Genomic DNA, 20173 nt, shown 5'->3' on the forward strand with positions numbered 1-20173 from the left:
TACATATGCATAATTTTTGTATTTAAAATGTTCTTAGTTTGATTTTAATTAAACACACATATTCCGTTCATTACAGTTTTTTTTATTAATATTCAATTTTAATCTCTTTTAAAGAGAAAAGTTAAACGTGAATCATTTGTACATAACGCGTTATATGGGATCGTACAAGCGCGTTATATGGGGTCGTACAAACTCATTATACGAGGTCGTATAAACGCATTATATGAGATCATACAAGCGCGTTATACGGACTTGTACAAGCACCTTATACGAGAATACTCCTGAACGAATCTACCGTGTTATAGGAGGGATTACTATTTACTCGTATATGTAGGATTTTAGTAGATTTGAATGAAAAAAAAAACCAAATTCATTTTACAATATAAACATTTATTTACACAAACTTAGAACTAAACACAAATTTGAGATACTTATTCTTAAACTAAACAAAGTGATGTGAAGTACAAAGAAATAGAAGGAACCTCTAAAGGAAAGCAAGTAATAATTGAATAGTAAGTTAAATTTAGAGGATGATAAGTACATTTTTGTAAAATTTTTATTTGCAAGACTTGTGCTCTATAAGATCCAGTTCAAGTAGTATGACTGTTACTAATTATATATATATTTTCGAAATCATTGTGCAAAGTTTACTGTTACAAAGTTACAGTTAGCAACTTGTTAAATGTTGAAACCTAGTTCATCTAATCACCTCGGACTGATCGTAGGGCGAATTATATGTGAGACGACCATGCGATGCAAACGATTATTAGTATATCCTATATATTTATTATGCAATTTAGTCAATAACTTGCCTAAAGACCATCACACCTCATCTATAGAGCTGCTTACATAATTGACCGTTTCAATACGAGTATAATTTTTCTATTAAAAATAACGCCAATGGAGATTTTTTATAAACAAATTGATGTTTTTAATTTTACAACTTTCATTTTATTCTGAAACATGGCTACTTTAGTCGTTGAGCAAATCACTAATAATTATATAGGACCAACACAGGAGTGAACTCTATTCAAATGCAGAAGAATTATCAAAATCACGAACGAAAAAGTTTCACGAACACTTCATAACCAGGGAATCGTTCATTTCACACTGCTAATAAAACTTGTTTATCACAACATATTCACATAATAGAACAGAGTCCGGACAGTTCATTGCCTTTATTCGCGGGTGGTTGCCTACTGAATTGTACATCTTCCAGCGTCGGTTTCAGCTTGTACGCCAACTGTGGTTCTTCGCCAGGAGGCAGAGGCTCATCATCCATGTTTATCTCTTCGAGCATTTTATTTTCCTGTACATTACTCACAAAAGAGGGTATCGACTTAGATATATTTATACGTATGCTGCGCGAGGTGACTGGCGCGGGAATCGCCTCGAGTTGCACGTTCCCGTCGATAGAGGACAGCACTGTTACGTGTGTGGTATCGACTGCGGTGGGGATGGTCTCCTCTGCTGTTATTATTGGCTCATCGTCTGTGGAAGAGGTTTAAAATTAGAGGACTATATATCATCACTTGGGTAATGTTGATGGAAATCTCTTGCAATGATAATTTATGAAACTGGATGAAACAAGACAGGTTTGCGTGTGTAAAAATTAACTTCTTGTCACATTAGCTATTTAGTTTAAATAACATCATATGTAGTATGCTACATGGACTGAAGTATGTTTTAGTTCATTTATTATGACCAATAGTTTTCTTTCTTTTCATGATTCAACATCAATTCAGAATAAGTGTTTGTATTGCACGCGAATCGAAACCGCAACAATAGCAAGGTGACGTAGCTACGTTACAATAAGTGTGAGAGCTGTATAGTAAAGCAATAGCAACTGACCAGGGTCGATAGGTTCAATCTTGACGCGTACGTTGGCCATGTCGATGGCGGCGAGTACGTCCCGCTGACGGCGCTCTCGACCGTCTCGTCGTCGGTGTCGGCGTCGTCCTCCACCGACTGGGCCTCGAACACTACGTCATCCTCGTCGCCGTCGTCCTCCATCGGCTGGGGCATAGCCACCGTCTCATCATTATCCTCCACGATCTGAACACAATAAATGTACAAGGTGAATTTTTTGCCGTACGCAATATTAGGGATCTACCCTTGCTAAAGTTACAGGGTATGGAGACATACCCCTTTTTTTCAGGCGTTAGATCGTTGCTGATGTTGAAAAGCAGAGTCAAGAAAATAAAATCAAGAGACTCTAACGCCTATGAACCCTCACGAACTTTTCATTCAAAATTTACGAGTCTTATATTCTTCTCCTTGGAAGAAGAGTAATCTCGTATGTATACAGATACACCTGAAAAAACTGAACTGCAAGAGAGACATAGACAGAAAGAATTGAAAGAAAAAATAGAACCGGAAAGGAAAACCAGAGCCAAAGTAGTAAAACGTAGTTTGAAGGAAATTAATTTAAAACAAAAGAAAAAGAAAGCGAAGAAAATAGAAAGTGATGAGACACCAGGGAAAACCAAAGATAATTGTTATGTTATGGTAACTTTTTTATAACAATCTGCAATATATTTGTTACACTTAGGTACATAAACTAGATGAATTTGACAATTAATCATAAAGTAAAATAATAAAATCTAAAATGTGTACGAAGGGTAACCACTTTCACCTACTCTGTTGTATCTATGGAATCATATTTATGTTAATTATAAACTCACCTCTACGGGTTGAGTGTTCCTGTCGTCAGTTTTAACGACCTCCACAACAGACTCGTTGTCCGACTGCGACATTACGTCGTCCACGTCCTCGATCTCGATGGACGACTCTCGGAGTGGCTTCTCTTTGGTTAACGATGCCTGTACACAAAATCATATATATGTAAAGACATCCTCATTAATAATGGCCAAAGATAATGACAAATAACAAGTATGCGTACGATTGTTTAGTAGATAAATACTTTTTAAGTATCCTGATTGATGTCTATCGTCTGCCAAAAGAAACTAGAGAAGAGAGAAATATACGCATGATTTCTAGACGAAAAGATGTTGCATATGATATCCAATACATGGCGTAAAACATGGCGCAAAATTTTAAGCGGTTAAATTGCATAATAAATTATCCAATGCATTAAAAACTTTTGAAGATTGGAGAATTTTGAAAATGAAACTTTATACTCTTTTGTTGGAAAGATGCATCTACTCAATTGATGAATTTTAAAATACTCTTTTAATATTTTATGCGTTATTAATGATATTTGCAAATTAATTGTAATGTTATATTTTACAATTATTATTGGTTATTTTGTTGCTTTATATTTTTTTTTTGTTTTGTTATATTTTATGATACCTTCTTGTTACTTATAAAAAATATTCAATAAAATGTAGTATTGTAGCGAATAAATTGAATTGAATTGAATTGAATTGTTATCCCAATTTAAATAAACTCATAGTTATGCTATTTTAAAATCGCAAATAATAGAAACATTCGACATAAAAAATATTATTTAATTGATTTTTTATTTATATTAGGTACTATTAGACATGATCAGATCAGGTATTGGTTTGAGAGGCCAACCTTGTAGTCGTCGAAGCACTGCGGGTGGTAAAAGTCGTCGTCGTGGCGCAGCGAGTTCCTCAGATGCCATTCCTCCTTGTCCTCGTTGTAGAACTGCTGGAAGCGGTCGCCGCAGACGGCGCAGTGCTGGTTAATCAGCGCGCCGGCCGCCACGCTGGGCGCCTCGGCCGCCGCCTCCGCCATACCCTTGCCCGCCGCCCCAACAGTCTCGAACCAGTTTTTTTCTAAATTATAAAACAATATTACTATAGATGTGGCAATGCATATACCATGAACGTCAGTATATTCTGAGATGTACTAATATATTCTGTGGTACAAAATCCCTGCAAATATTTTCCATAAAGACAGGCTTAATTCAGGACGGACAAAGCGTTTGCTATACCCCTGCTGTTACCAAGCATCCATAGTAATTGCTCCAGATCGAACTGGAAAGTGCTCGTTTACCACCTCGGTGATATAAAAAAAATCAAGTAAGTAATAGACTATGAGCATATTATAAGTAATAGTCTAAAAATTGGTTGCATGACATTTGCCAACAAACTTGTATAAAGTGTAAACAAGTAGCAAAGGGTACAGTAGCGTGGAAGACGAAGAGTAAAGCCATGCGTGAAGAGAGACCGGAGGCGTCCTCTCACCTCTGTTCTCGAGGTCCTCGATCTCCTCATAGTGCAGCCAGTCGGAGTGGTCGTAGTACCAGGGGCGCGAATGCGCGCGGCGGACCGAGTCGCGGTCGCGGCGGTTCTGGCGAAAGTGCCAGTCGAGGTGCTGCGAGTAGCGCACCGTGTGCTCGGGCGGGAAGCGCACGTCGCAGCCCGAGCACTGCATGCCGCCGTACAGCCGTGCCACCAGCGCCTCCTGCTTCCTGCACGTGCCCACGCACATTAACACATTAACCTCATCATATTATGAACACAACAGATTGCGACCACGCTAACCGTAGATGCGTGCGATCACACTTAAATGACTCGATGGATTTCATTCAAATTTAGTGCAGTGAACGCTCTATATGGTATAAGCAACCTCTCAATAAGCAATTTCTTTAAATTTTATTTATTCTACTCAGCTTAGTTAGTAAAATAAGTAAGGAAAAATATTTTCCAGACGGTAAGTATTTTTTATACTCTTTTTTCCCCTATAAGCAAATTTTCTCAATAAGATTTTTTTATTGAAAGTAGTTCAAATGAGTCGCTAATATAGAGAGTTCACTGTATATAGTTAAATAAAATTTTATATTTTAAAATTTAATATACGCCGGCAAAACTGCAAAAGAACAGTTTTATAAGTCCTATTACCCTATTATATTATTGTACCCTGAAAAGATTTTTCAAAATTTTATCTACTTTCCCTATTTACGGACAAAAGAACTAATGGGTTTAATATTTTATAGAAAATTTGTAAAATTTTCTGATTTTAATTCAGCTAACGATTATTAACGACAGTAAGATAGAGATATAAAGTACAAACTAATATTAAATGCTATATAAACACACCAATTTTAAATACATAATCGGGACTTAAAGCAGTCGTGGTGCAATACACGTAATACAATATCTGTAATAAAAAAGCAGATGTACTATTTACCTGCAAAGGTTTTTTATCGCGTTAAATCCCGATTGCATATTTAAAATATATGTAAACAACGCGAAAATTTTTAAATTAACTGATAACACCAATTGCCAGGCCCTAAATCTAGGATACTTTACATTATGGAAAACGAGAAAGTTGATTATATAAAATGTTACTTACACTTTCAAAGTTTCACTTCTCAGCAAATCAACTTTATGGATGACATTCTTATCCTCTTTTGCCTTCGGTTTGGCCTCTTCTTTCACCTCTTCCTTGGGTTCAGTTTTTAATTCGTTGTTGACCTGCACTATGCCACTGGCAACCAGTTTAGCAAACAAATCATTCACATTTATGTTGGCCAGGATTGGAAACATCGGCTCAGCTGAACTGTACTCTGAAGCAGACGCGGGTGCCATTGTTGAAGGCGTGGCACTCGCTAACATGGCTACACCTGAAAATGTACTTACTTTTATTAAATTAATAAACAATGCATTTCATCATCATTTCAATGATTCATCATCCATGTTGAATACACATCATTTCAAAAAGCAATCTACAGTAATGACAATTCTAAAATAATTAAAAAAAAAAACCTACCTTGTGTATTACTGTCACTGTTAAAGCCGAGTGTCGGCTGCATGACCGGTTCCATTCTCGTGCCTTCCATATTTGCTATTTCTATGTGACCAGCCTTTATGTGACTAGGGAGTGCCGAAAATCTAATGAAAAACTTTTCATTGCCTATCGATATCGGTTTAGGTAAACCGTCAAACTCCAGTTTAAACGGTTGCTCGTTTATTAGAACAGTTCTCAACGAATCCACGAAGCGTATCGTGAGCACGTGTCTATTGATGAAGAACTTTTGTACTTTAGCATCGAGGTAGACGGGACACCTCTGTGTGGCGTTCACGATGACATTGATTTTGCCAGCAACTAGATCTGTGCGTTTAGTCTTTCCGATATCAACTTGGGGAGGCGGCCCTTCTAATTGCACTAATCTAGGTCTCCCATCGATGATCGTGCCGATAGGCTGACCACCAAAAATGCATTCGTACCATCTGCCATTTATATAAAGCTCCCTCGTCGGCGCCCCAAACCGAATGTTAAACACTTGACCGTCGATCTCCACTTGTTTGTAGCCTTCATTGAAAGATAATACTACGGAATCTTTATTATCGAATCTAACTCTTCTGCAGCCGGGCAAGAATTTGATCTCTCTTGGATCATCCCAGTCCATCATGATGACAGCTGTTTCTCCGTAAAATCTAATCTCCTTCGGCACTCCATCGATTTGGATCGTTTTAACAGGATCTCGATCTATGTACTCTAAAATTCTAAAATCTGTAGGTGGGATGGCAATTCCTGGCGCGCCGAGAGGAGGTGGGGACACGGTCCTTTCGTACGGCTGGAGAGGGCTCTCTCCCTGGCACATGCCAGGTGTAGGCGTCGGTAAGGGCAACGGTAGCCGCGGGTCGAACGGTGGTCTCATCGCTCTCTTGTCGAATTTTCCTCTAAAGAACTGTTGTGCTGGATCACGGAATCTTCGCGGTCCGTACACTTTGACTCTCGGTCTGGGCTGCCCTCTCCACATGGGCGTGAATGGTGGGAACATCGGCATCGCCGGAGGCATTGGCTGTACATCAGTAGGCGGGGGACCATCGCATCCATCCATGGAGTTTGTATTCGTTCTCATAATTATATTATATTCTTTATCATTCTCCGAATTTGAACTATCTGATGGGGTATCTATGAAGACAGGGGTAATACTCTCATCAATCGTATGCGACTTGAGTTTCCTTTCGGACACTTCTAATGACTCCAGCTGTTTTGCTTCTTTTAATTCGAGTTTCTCGTTCAGCTGCAGTAATTGGCGCATTAAAGCATTATACGGACTTTTGTCCAATTGGCCATTACTTGACTGTTCTTTAGCTTGGCGCATGTTATTACCGGATATTGTTTTTTTATGGTCCTCTGTGTCGGAGTCATCTGTGTTATCGGTTCTCAAATCTATATCTTCGGAACTGAGAGTACGACGTCTCTTCTTTCCAACACCTGATGTTAAAATGATAAATATTAATACAATAAAAAGAAAATCGTTTTATAATCAATTTGTTATGATTGACAAAAACTGTTCTTTAACAGCTACATTAGACCTGCATAGGATTTGACGCCTGCCAAGCGTGTCAACTACCCGCAGTGGACAGTTAAACTATAAACATATACTATTTTATGAACTATCACAAACTAAATTTATATAACAATTTTTTGACTAAATCTATTAAAATAATTTAAATTTAGAGAAATGACACTTTAGAATCGACTTTACTGTTTTCATAAAAAAATATGCCAAGTTATTTCTTAATTATGACAAATAAAGAAAAACAGATCATTAGTATCTACGAATAGTATATACAAATGTAAAAAAGGAAAAAACATTTGTGTAGTTAAATTAATAATAAAAATATGCATATATTTGCACTGACAAGGAAATCAACAAATCAAATACAACCGTTTCATATTCAGTCTAATTATGAAAAATAAAAAAACCCCAGGTTACAGTCACACCCCCTTACAATACAGCGCCATCAAGGGGTTTGATGACTTCAAATATGTCACATGAATGATGCAAGAGGCTCAAGATCATACTTTGGCAAAATATGAAGGAGAAATACAAAAACAGACGATGTAAAAAATAAATTAATAATGTAAATCACTGAAGTAAGTTATACTTATTAATAAGACATTCATTGTCACCATACAGTATTCGATAGTTTTTGAAATAATATCCTAGATAAAATAATATACTACATAATTAACGTAAGATATCACAATTTGACGAAGAATGGTTTTTAAAAAATCTTCAAATACGGTATTCGTCTAGCCGTCATTGATACAAGTCGAATACTATATTCTTACCACATGAATACTTAATAACTTCTAAACTCAAACAGGAAAAGCTTCGTAACATACAGTGGAATGGAAATTAAGGTGGTAATAAAAATTATCAAGTTTATGTGTGTTGACAATGTTTTTAACAGTAAGCACTTTTCCTACCTATAACATGTCATGTAGATTTTTGGATACTAAATGAGCATTTTATATAGTAAATAGTATTCCCCAGTTGGAGCGTTACATTAAGAACTGCTTCCAAGATGTACAAAATACTACGTTCCTAAACAAGTTTTCTTTATCCCCAAATAAATTAATTTTCACAAAAATTACCCTCCCAATTTATAAAGCCATAGTGTCCTATAATTGTATAACAATTAACAGTTATGTTTAAAAAAAGATTGTAAATCCTTTTTATCCAAAATATGAAATATATAATACTACTCATATAATCAGTTTCCAATTTCCAAGACAAGAATCGATTAGGAAAAATCATAATAAAATTAATCATCAAACTATCCCCCCAGCTGTATAACAAAATTGATACTAGAAACAATCATGGATTTGGCGGTCATTTACGGATATTACGATAGGGAAGAGACACAGAGAAGAGACAGAAAAGTACACTACCCTGGGCATATAATATAGCATATATAAATTAAAGAAGCCCTTCAGTAATATACCGTGCAAAGGAAAAGTGCTTATAGAGTAGTACTGTAATTAACATAAGACTGCAAATTAGACAAACTCTGTGACCGTGCCAAGATACTTAAGTTAACTATAACCTATAAAATAACTTATCTACTTTTTGTAATTTGCGGAACTTAGCAATAAAGGGTTATATAATATGCCGACGTAAAACAAATTAATATGAGTACTCCAAGAGTAGTAAAATATTTTATTTTCACACAAGTGCAACCTCAATACTTCCGGCTCTCTGTTATAATTTAATATCACAGATCATAGAAAATACCAAAGACTAACTTTGTATTTTCTATCGGCCCTAACCTCGCATTTTGTTAATATTGAATGATATCTTACTTGATGAATCATTTTCAGTGCCTGTCTTATCCTGCTCGGTCTCGGTGGGTAATTTCTCGGGGCTCTCAGACTTCTCCTTGTTCGTTCTCATGTGCCGTTCTCTGTGGTAATTTTTGAGCTCCTTGCTCCGCGACTTCTTCTCCGGCGAGGACTCGCTCGAGCCGCTCTTGCCGTCGGCTTCCTCCCGCTTCTGTTTCCTCTCTGCGCACAACCCTTTCCGTTTCTTATTCGGAACCGGCGAGTCCCTGTCTGCCTCCTCGCCCCTATTTATTTTGGGTATGGGCGGGAGGTTGTTGATCTTTTTGGGATCGGGCAGCTTCTCGATGTAGTCACTGATCGTGTTCTCGGTAGCATCAGTCTTCTCCTGGGGTTTCTTGTGGACGTCGTTCCGGCGCACGTCGCATTTCCGCTCGCTGGCGTCGTCCGCCTTCTTGGGGCGGGGATCATCGCGGGGCCGCGCTTTGTCTTTCCGCGGGTGGTCGTCGCGGTTCTCGAGGCGCGGGTCGCGGCGGCGCGGGTCGCGACGGCGCGGGTCGCGCGGGCGCTGCGGCGCCTCGTCGGGCCGAACGTCTATCGTGATCCCATTTTTGCGTTTAGCAACATGTTCGAGAGATTTAATGTCGAATACGTTGGGCGCGATCGGCACTTGAGGCACTACAGGTATGAGCGGCATCACAGGAGCCACCACGGGCGCCGCGGCGGGCCCGGTTGGCGCGGACGCCGCGGCGGTTCGCAGTCGCGCCAGTCGCGGGTCCCTGCGGGCGGCCGCTAGTGCACCACTCACTGGCGCTATGCGTCTAAGCTTATTCACAGGCTGAAACAAAGATCATATTGAAACATTCGTCCACTGCATATAGCGACGAGTCTGTTAACATAAAATAGCTGAAAAATATATGTATTATACCTACGTTCAAATACAAATTCAGAGTCTAATCGCAGAAAATTAAAAATATAGTTCACTAATTACCGTAGCAAGTAATTGATTTCAATATTTAGTATCAGATATTTAAGCATCAGATACTTACCGGCCCGAGGCGTTGCCTAACCGGCATCGTCGACGGCACAGTGGGCGGTTTTATCACACTTGTAATCTGCGAACAATAAAAAAAAAAACTATGACATTCAGAGCGTTATATGATGTACATAGGGCTGGTCATGGACAAGGTTTACAAATTACCATCAAGTGGACCGTCAATTTGTTTGCAATTCCGAGTGTCTTAAAAAATCTAAATATTTTCATAGTAACCGCAAATTAATTATTGTTACACCGCCACCTAAAAGTATCTGGAAATTTAAGAGACCTAATTTTTATGAAATAATATCATACGTCTTTATAATTAAATAGAATGGCATAGTTTTTTTTTTTTATACAACTTAGAATGGCAAACAAGCTGACGGCCCACCTGATGGAAAGTGGTAACCGTCGCCTATAGACATGAGCAGTACCATGGACATAACAGAGTATACTGTTTTTCCCATGATACCCCCCATGCGTTGCCATTCCTGAGGACTCAGGTGTTATTCCTCTGTACCCAGTAAATTCAGTAAGTTCTCTTACAATTTATTAAACACACTTTGGGTCATGCATTATATCAATAAAGCTATTATAAAATAAATAAAAATGATAGAAACGTCAAATAAAAATAAAATATGTATTTTATTGTATTGTTGTGTTTATAAATTGTCTTGCTTATTTCCTATATTGCATAATGCAAATAAAGTATACTCATTCATTCATTCTTATTCTGTTATTTATAGTTATTTTGATAATCAGATTTTATTCTTTCATTTTTAAAAATTATAACTGATAAATCATCAGCAAATAAAACACATTGATGTTTAGTTATGTCTGGCAAGTCATTTATATAATATATAGAAGGAATAGCAGAGGTCCCAATATACTTCCTCGTGGTACTCCCGATAGACTACAATGATATTTAGATTTAAAATTCTTGTTTATGTTTGTATCGTCAAATTTATTTATTAGTACTGTTTGAGATGAAGCTTGATATCCATTTCAGAGTAGGACCTCTAATCCCGTATCGTTCGCACTTATTTAATCATATTGTATGATTTAAATTATCTAAAAATATATATTATATAAAAATATTTCTGTTACTCTCTTTTTATTGTCTATATAATGTGTCAATTTACGAATAACAGAAAATACAGCTAATTTTGTCAATTTTTTTTTTGGAATCCAAATTGTTCATTTCTAATTATATTAAATTTATTAATAAAATTATTCAGTCTAATAAGCATCAATGTTTCAAATACCTTTGACAATATTGAGTTTTATGTAATGTTTAACGTTTAATTTGGTTTTGTCATCTTTTTTATGTAGTGGGATTACTATTGAATGTTTCAATCGATTTGGAAATATAGCTAGCGTGAAAGACAAGTTCACAATATACGTTAACACTGTGGCAATCTCGTTTGCAAACTCTTTTTAATATGTGAGTTGAGATATCATCAAAACCCACAGACCTAGTATTTTTCAAAGATTTTATAATTTTAATGACTCCAATAAAAGTACAAGGTATTATAAATATTGATGAATTCAAGTTTTGAATATTTTTATGCTGGCAATTAGCTTTTACATGATTTTTTTGTATAAGACATAAAATAAGCATTTGCAATATTTTGAGGATCATTTATTTTTTTATTCTTAACCTTAATACATTTAATTTCTTGTTCACTTATATTTCTCCTTTTTTATTTATAACATCTCAAGTGGCCTTGCACTTATTTCTTGTCTTATTGACAATACTATTACTATTATGCCTTCTTTTTAAGCAAGTGATGCATTTATTTAGAATTTTTGTATATTTAAGATAAGTTGATTTAGTTTTACTTGCATTTTGTTTATATGCATTATATCTAAGTTTTCTTTCATGTGCGTTGCGTTTTATTCCTTTGGTGATCCACTTAGCTTTATAAATATTTTCTCTGATTTTGATTTTATTTATTGGAAAACAGAGATTATACAGAGAACAAAATATGTCATGAAATAATTGAAACTCAATATTTAACTCTATACTAAAATAGCATCACAACGGCCTACTTCATTTCATCATCAATTAACAATTTAATGATAATAATTATAATTATTATCATTAAATCAATAATTATTTAATGAAACATGAAATTAATTTATGTTATAAATAGTTTATAATGCAGCATCTGATGTTACGAGGGGAGGTCAAAGAGTTTGCGGAAAAGGGTTGAAATTAAACATTAAACTATTTTTCCTTTTTAATATATTCTCCAATTAACCTTAATACGAGTACATTTTTCGAATCTCTTAAATAATTTGTTTATACAATCGAAAAAAAAAAGGTTTATCTTCGCTGTTAAAATACGAGTAGGTCGAAATTGCAGACTTGACTTCTTCATCGTCGCCAAATTTTTTTCCATACAGCTCCTTTTTCGTTTTTGGGAATAAATAATAGTCGCTGGGGGCCAAATCTGGAGTGTAAGGTAGGTGGTCTAATTTTTCAAACCCTTATAGGTGAATGGCAGCCGTCGCAAGATGGCACGTGTGGACGGGAGCATTGTCGTGCAAAAGGAGCACACCTTTTGACAGCTTTCCTCTTCTTTTTTCCTTGATAGCTTCTTTCAATCTGTCCAGTCACACCACGGTCTTTATAATCGATCAGCAAAATACCTTCTGTATCCCAAAAGATAGTCGCCATGATCTTTTCGGCCGATTCTGACACTTTCAACTTCTTCGGAGGAGTTGTGCCTTTTTTATGCCACTGCATCGACTCTATCTTCGACTCAGGTTCATAGTGGTGAACCCAGATTTCATTTCCTAAGCTCACGCTTGTCTAGTAGTTGGAAAAAACTTCACGCGAGTCTCGAGTGGATTATTTTTAGGATTAAAACAATACCAACATAAATAAATAAGTGGATATAATCTGTTTTTTCTTTGGCACAATTAGTAAACCGTAAACAATGTTCGCATGTCTCGATACTGCAATTAGCAATTTCATTCGGCGTTTTTTTTATATGTTTCGACATATTTTCAATTGTAAGTAAAAAAAAATATATATATAACATCAAAATAGATAAAAATCAGTTTTAAAACATATAAATGTAACTGTTTCATACGATACTCCATTGGCAAGTAGGTAAATTTTAAAATTTGCCTTACGCCCCTTACTTTTGGGGCCCCAGTGTAAGAAATATAAATATTTTTCAATTATTCCTATTGAAATATGTGCCGACCTGCAATATATAAAATTATTCCAAATTTCATTTTATATATTTATTTCAAATATATTATATATATATATATATATGGTACACACACATCAAAAAAGTCAACATCCCTACAGCTCTTTGCATTTCATAATGTAAAAAATGTCTCAAAATCCAAATTTGTACAAAACTTTTTTCAAATTATTGTTTAAATCATAAAATTGATACAGAATACAAAATTTTAATAAGCTTTTGAATTTGTGAAAAAAAAATGTATGTTCTAAAATAGTTTACAAAATAATTTATTTGGATAAGGATTAATAAATAGGTATGAATAACATGTACAACGCGACAGCGTTATTATTTCTACTTCTATGACTTATTAAATTCGTAATATGAAATAACCGATTTGAACAATTCAAAAAGTAATCTACATAAATTGAGACAGTTTTGAAAAAACTTACATACAATACAAATCTTTCCTCTTTATAATATTAAAAAAATATTATAATAATATTAATAAAGTACTTACACTGTATCTGGTTCGGTATCGGTAATAGTCACTCATGTCGAAATATTGAATTCACAATTTCACGTAAAACAGTTTAACACAACTAGCTCAAAAGGCGTACGCGCACTAACACAGCCCTTCGTTCAATGTCAAGTGTTTCGACTACAACAGTCCACAGGACTACCCCTCCATAGTAATTGATAACAAACAATATTATGGTGTCTTCGAGCATGATACTACAGTAATGGCCACAACTTAATATTCCTAATATAATTATAATTAATTTAATAGGTTTGCTGAATGGGAACTCTTACGCAGTTAAGCTCATTTGCTGTATATCTTTATTTAATATATATTAATAATATAATAATTATTTACAGAATGACATAATTTGTACTTTAATATTAATTGGCACTGACATTGAACTGAATCTAATATTTTGTTAATGATTGATTTTTTAACATACTATTATAATTTTATTATTATTAATCGAATAAATAATGGATGTAAAGTAACTTATATGTATGTATTAGTTGTAATGTAACTTGTACATAGCCAATAATGATGTTGCATGCTTTAGACTATAAGGCGAACATTTGTACTTCACACTAAATCAATATCTGTAAAAACAATGTTCTGGCAAATAAATCTATCTATCTATCTAATAATAATGTAATTTTTGGATACAATAAAATATAAATAAAAATAAATCAATAAAACCCCCAAGGGGGAGACCTATGTACAGCAGTGGATGGTGATGATTTAAAATTTACTTATAAAAATATATACATAAACCGTCTTTATTAAAAACGTTCATTCTCATTTTTATACTTTATTGAACTGTAAGTACTATATGTTATTTTTCTCACTTTCGTGCATAGTACAGTATATCTTATATATGTGTATATCTTATATTTGTTATTTATGTATATTTATTTGTTGATATATGTAATTTTAGTATGTATGTTTATCAATAATAACTAATACCGCATTCGAGTATTCTGACATTTCCCTAAGGTTGACTGGGAGAGAATGTTTTTAGTATTAAGTCCGCCATGTACACATATATGTACTAATGAATAAATAATAATAATAATACATAAATAACCATCTATCGCATTAATAGTTTAACCGCTCATAGTGATTGGAAAACTTACGCACCTTTTGTCACCTAGTTCAGCAAAATCCTAACGAATTTGATTTAAATGTAATATTATATTGACGTGTGGTCCCGGCATAGAATTGGCCATTGCTTCCATTCCCGTGGTTGGTGGTAAAATTGAATGATCAATGGGATGATGGGAAACAGCGACCCTCTTAATAACGAAATTCTGAGGTAACAAACACAAAAAAAATAGAGGCGAATACTATCCAAATAAATGCTTTCCTTTTTGGTATTGATTGAATATGTATAAGTTAGAAATTCAGAAAAAATTACCACATACACGTCATATTTCGAATAGAGAAGAACATGGGTTACTTTTCATTGTGATCAGTTAACATTACCCTGGTCATGCAGACAGAGTCGAGGGCAAAATATATAGGCAAAGTAAACAAATACATATTTTTATATTCTTCATAAAAAAACAGTAAAGGAAACTTACACCTACATATTGTTTTTTCCTGACAGTGTTATCCCTAACATTCCGTAGACAGAGAAACAATCAAGGAACAATGCAAATTTTAATAAATGCATTCTTAAAATTTTACCAGAAATTTTACAATGCATAAAATAAGCATTCAGGTATGTCTTAAACCGCCAGTCATTAAGCGCCTCAATTGTGTGACGTATTATGTACCATTGGATAATTTCGTGCAAATTTGCACGTATTCAATGTTATCAGGAACTCATTAGGACGGCAATAAAAATGAGTAATTTAGTTTGGAAAAGCTGTTAAAGGTATTACAAAATATCTATTATAAGAGGTGCGTTAGATGGTAACCGTGTTTATTTGTGGATATTAATATAATTGCTTTCTATATAAATATGTACCTAATAGTGGTAAAATATGGGAAATTTAATTTCATCTACCAAATTTTTATGCAGTTAAACGAACACTCAAATTATGGAATGAGCTTCCTGCCGAGGTTTTCCCAAGAGACTACAACATGGGGTTCTTCAAAAAGGGGTAAAAAGGCATGCACACGCACACACGCGCGCGCACATACACAAACACTCTTTTTTCCAATATTAACTTTATTGTTCTTTTTTTATCTCCTACTTTTAATTATATTTCTTATGTGCAAAATTTTCTAACGTATATTTTTTGTCGGATGACCAATTAGGAACTTGTAATATTTATGAACAAAATATACAGTTAAACAAAACAAAACAGTACAGACTAACGTTTTCTCAGCGGAATGAGATGGAAAAACAAGTCCAAAAAATGTTATCTGATGATATCATAGAATCGGCTAAGAGTAATTAGTCCAGAGCAGTTTTATTGGTTCCTAAAAAATCTGATGATAATAATAAGAAATGGCGACTAGTAATTGATTTTAGAAAATTAAATAAATGTGTATTGGACGATAAATTTCCGCTACCAAATATAACAAATATACTTGATTCACTTTCTGGTTCCACATATTTCACGCAACTAGATTTATCTCAAGGCTATTTCCAAGCGAAATTAAAACTGGAGCGTAGAAAGTACACTGCCTATACGACGCCGACGGGCCAGTACCAGATGACGCGCTTCCCGATGGGATTGAAGACGAGACCGAGTGCGTGACAGTAGCCATGTCGGGACTCAATTATGATAAATGTTTTATATACCTAGATAATATAATATGTTTTGGACGTAACTTAGATATGCTTAACAAAAACCCAATCGGTATTTTGAATAGATTGCGAAAAGTAAATTTAAAGCTTAATCCGGAAAAATGCGATTTCTTGGTATTAATTGGAATGGTATTAGCTCCGACCCTGAAAAAATTAAAGTTTTAAAAAAATACCCCGCCCCGAATAATTCAAATTAAGTCAAGAGATTCATCGCATTTTCTAATTATTATCGGAAATTTATCTCTACTTTTGTTAAAATATGTTTGCCCTTAAATAATTTATGTCGAAAAAATGTTACTTTTCACTAGGATAAAGATTGCCAGAGAGCTTTTAATATTTGAAAAACATCACTAATTAACTAATAAAATACTTTTATATTACAAACAGATGCATCGGAACATGCACTGGGAGCGGTATTATGTAATAGCGATCGTAGACCGGTGGCCTACGCCAGTCGTAGCTTAAACAATACCGAGCGTAGATACCTATATTTTAGACCTTATCTCTATGAAAAACGATTTATTATAGAAACAGACCATCGACCATTAGTATATTTGTATACATGATCCGATCCTTTAAGCAGGTTAACCAAATTTAGATTATTATTACATGAATATGACTTAAAGGTAGTGTATGTGAAGGGCCGGGACAACGTAGCTGCAGATACATTGTCACGATTAGAAATGACTAGTGAGGATTTGAAAGAGATGAATTAAAATATTATGGCTGTGTTAATAAGAGCTCAACGAAGAAATCAGATTGATAATGGAAGCGGGAGCCCTACGGCGATTGAAATTTCTAGCAACGATTGGCCTGATCACACACTTGTGGAAATGATTCGATTACCTAGGGTCTACACACAGCTAGTTTTGTGAATAGGAAAGAAATGTGACAAGTGTCAACGATATAAGTATTTAAAAACAGTCAAAGAACCTATGGTTATCACGGATTGTGGTTTATCGTCCTTTGATAAAGTTTATTATACATAATGAAATAATGTTTAGGAAAACACTTTTGTTACTGATTGTGTCTGGTAATATGAACCAGAGCATATAGGATGATTAGAGAAAAGAAATGTATTACTACATACTAATCTATTTTTAAAACAGAACATTGTATCGTTCGTATAATCTGTTTTAGGTATTCAATGCTTATTCCACTGTTTAAAAAAAATACCTTACATCTTAATATAAAAAAGAACCTTTAATGATTTCTTTTTTATTGTATTTTTGGTAGCGCATGTGACGTAGTAAGTAAGCATTTATATAAACATGTATCGTTTAATTATAGGAGCAGTAATAAATCATACTTCGATGTGATCAGTTGTTTGAATTCCTTAGTCCTGTCAAACCCGCCCTGCCGCCCCCACAGCTCCGACGCAAACGACGCAGACGCGCGCGCAACGTTCTGCGCGCGCCCCAGCACCACGGCGAACGTTTCAACCGCTGGCATCGGTACCGGTGACAGCGGTATCGAAAATAATCGTATAATAGTTAAAATAGGTTTATAGAAGGTTTTAGTTTTTATAAATAAGGTGGTTAATGTGACCAATTCTATTTATAAATATGATATGATGCTGATGAGTCCCGTCAGTATCAGGATATACTTCACACTGGTCGCATACAAAATGTATGAAAATCGCTTCAGTAGTTTAGTTTTTAAATCAAAATAACGGGGATTGCGAAAATTGAAAGTCGGTTTTTTGGTTTGTAATCTTTAATTATATTTCTTTACTTTTTTTATAAAATATATTACTACAAGATTCGGGATACGTTAGTAGTTATACCTAATTTTAATAAACTCTTTTGGGACAGTATGTATAGAAATAAACAATAAAATAATAAAAATAGTTGTTTGTAAAAATATTACTGTAGATATTTAAGCCCTTATTCATAAATACGTTTCATTAGACCTACTTTAGGTATCGTTTTGTCCTTTTGTGCAAAGTTTTTTTTTTGTGATAAAATCTCCATTTGAAAGTGTTATAAAGCATTCAAATACTTGAAATAGGTCTGTAGGTTTTTTTTATTAGGTTTTGTTTTTATGACTAAGGGGTGTTATTGCGGTCTCTTTGAGCAGTATTCTCGCTAGCCGCTAAGACACTCGATATACAAAAGCAAATTGTTTTGAGAAAACAAAAGACTTCAACGGAGACCGGCATAGACTGACATAAATTTCAAGTAAATCCTAATAGCCTAGCCTTTTATTTTAATACTTGAGACGTCCAAATTCCGACCTAAAGAATTTTTCACTAATGCGTAGCTGTTTGCGCAACTTAACATTTAGTGTTTATTTTATTTCAATCTGTTTATAAATGAAAAACTTACATCAATGTAAAGAATCACACATAAAACTGTTTAAAATAACCGATCACTTGAATTAGCATATTTTAATTTGTATTTTTAATATTTTATATATCGATTCACGTGGACAACGCCGCGGGAAACAGCTACTTGAAAGCCGAAAACATGTAGCACATATAAAATATGCTACGCTACATGTTTTTAGACTCGGTAGTTTTTAATTAAACTAATGTAATAACTACATGGGACAGATAAAGGAAACACTAAACTAAGCTAATTAATTAAGATAGATAGATATTCTTTATTGTTTCCTACAAAAGATTACAATAGTAAACTTAATATAAATATAAATAATTACAAGAAATAATCACAATGAGAAAACAATGGGCGACCTTATCGCTAAGAGCGATCTCTTCCAGGCAACCTTTGGATGGAAAGGAGTAATTATAAACAATTTGATGGAAGGCGCGATGAAAAATTTTGTTAGTTCTAAATACACACATACATACATACATATATATATATATATATATATATATATATACATGCATATAAACGCCTATACAAATAAATAAAAATATATATAAATACTGTTCACGAAAAGTATACAAGAAATAAGTATGCTAACCAGACATATAAACATATTAATAAGATGACAACTTGCTCAAATAAAAGTCCTTAAGTTTTGTTTTAAAACTATATATATATGTATAGGTATAACTATATTATTATTTATTCACTATATTAATATATATTATTAATTTTATGTTAAAGTTAGTTTATATAATATTATTAAATTATTTAAACATTAATTAAAACTATAGAGAATAGAAGAGGCAAAATGCTGGGCCATCTTATTCGTCATGACAGTTTTTTAAAGATCATAGTGGAAAGAAAAATAGAGGGCAAAAGAAACATTAGGTGTCACGTCGTTGTTAGGGAGGTCAAAGATATGGCCTGGGATAAAGCAGGTTGGTAGAGAATGCATGAATTAGTTGCGCCGACAAGAGGGAACTTTTAATAAAAAACGAAGTTTTTAATCGACTTTCAAATGATTAAAATGGTATGACTGAATTTTAATTGATGTTAATGAATGATGATGATCGAATCTTGATATAATTCGTATGAATGTAACATTTAACTAAGATTTGTTTTATTAAAAAAGACTCATAACACAAAAAGTCGTTAATAATAATTAACTCATTTTTGAAGTCTGGTTTAAATTACCACGCGACAAATTTAACACCTGTACGTCACGTCTCAAAGTTTAAAATTTTATTTTTTTATACCACTGTGATGGCAAACATATATAGCATGATGGTAAGCGGTTACCGTAGC

At 34.3% G+C, this 20173-nt stretch overlaps 1 protein-coding gene across 1 annotated transcript; it reads right to left on the reverse strand.

Annotated features, from left to right (window-relative positions):
* Window positions 1-860: 860 nt before the first annotated feature.
* LOC128201094 (uncharacterized) lies at window positions 861-17984 on the reverse strand. Its single transcript, XM_052896788.1, is given in 14 exon segments — window positions 861-1491; window positions 1852-1929; window positions 1932-2034; window positions 2685-2822; window positions 3541-3764; window positions 4176-4402; window positions 5287-5577; window positions 5664-7158; window positions 9001-9394; window positions 9497-9850; window positions 10062-10127; window positions 12540-12866; window positions 13772-13778; window positions 17842-17984. Coding segments are annotated over 14 exon segments (4197 nt in total). The 3' UTR covers window positions 861-1141.
* Window positions 17985-20173: the final 2189 nt, after the last annotated feature.

This window comes from Galleria mellonella, unplaced genomic scaffold (assembly GCF_026898425.1).
Source record: "Galleria mellonella isolate WM207_F2 unplaced genomic scaffold, CSIRO_AGI_GalMel_v1 utg34, whole genome shotgun sequence".
NCBI lineage: Eukaryota > Metazoa > Arthropoda > Insecta > Lepidoptera > Pyralidae > Galleria > Galleria mellonella.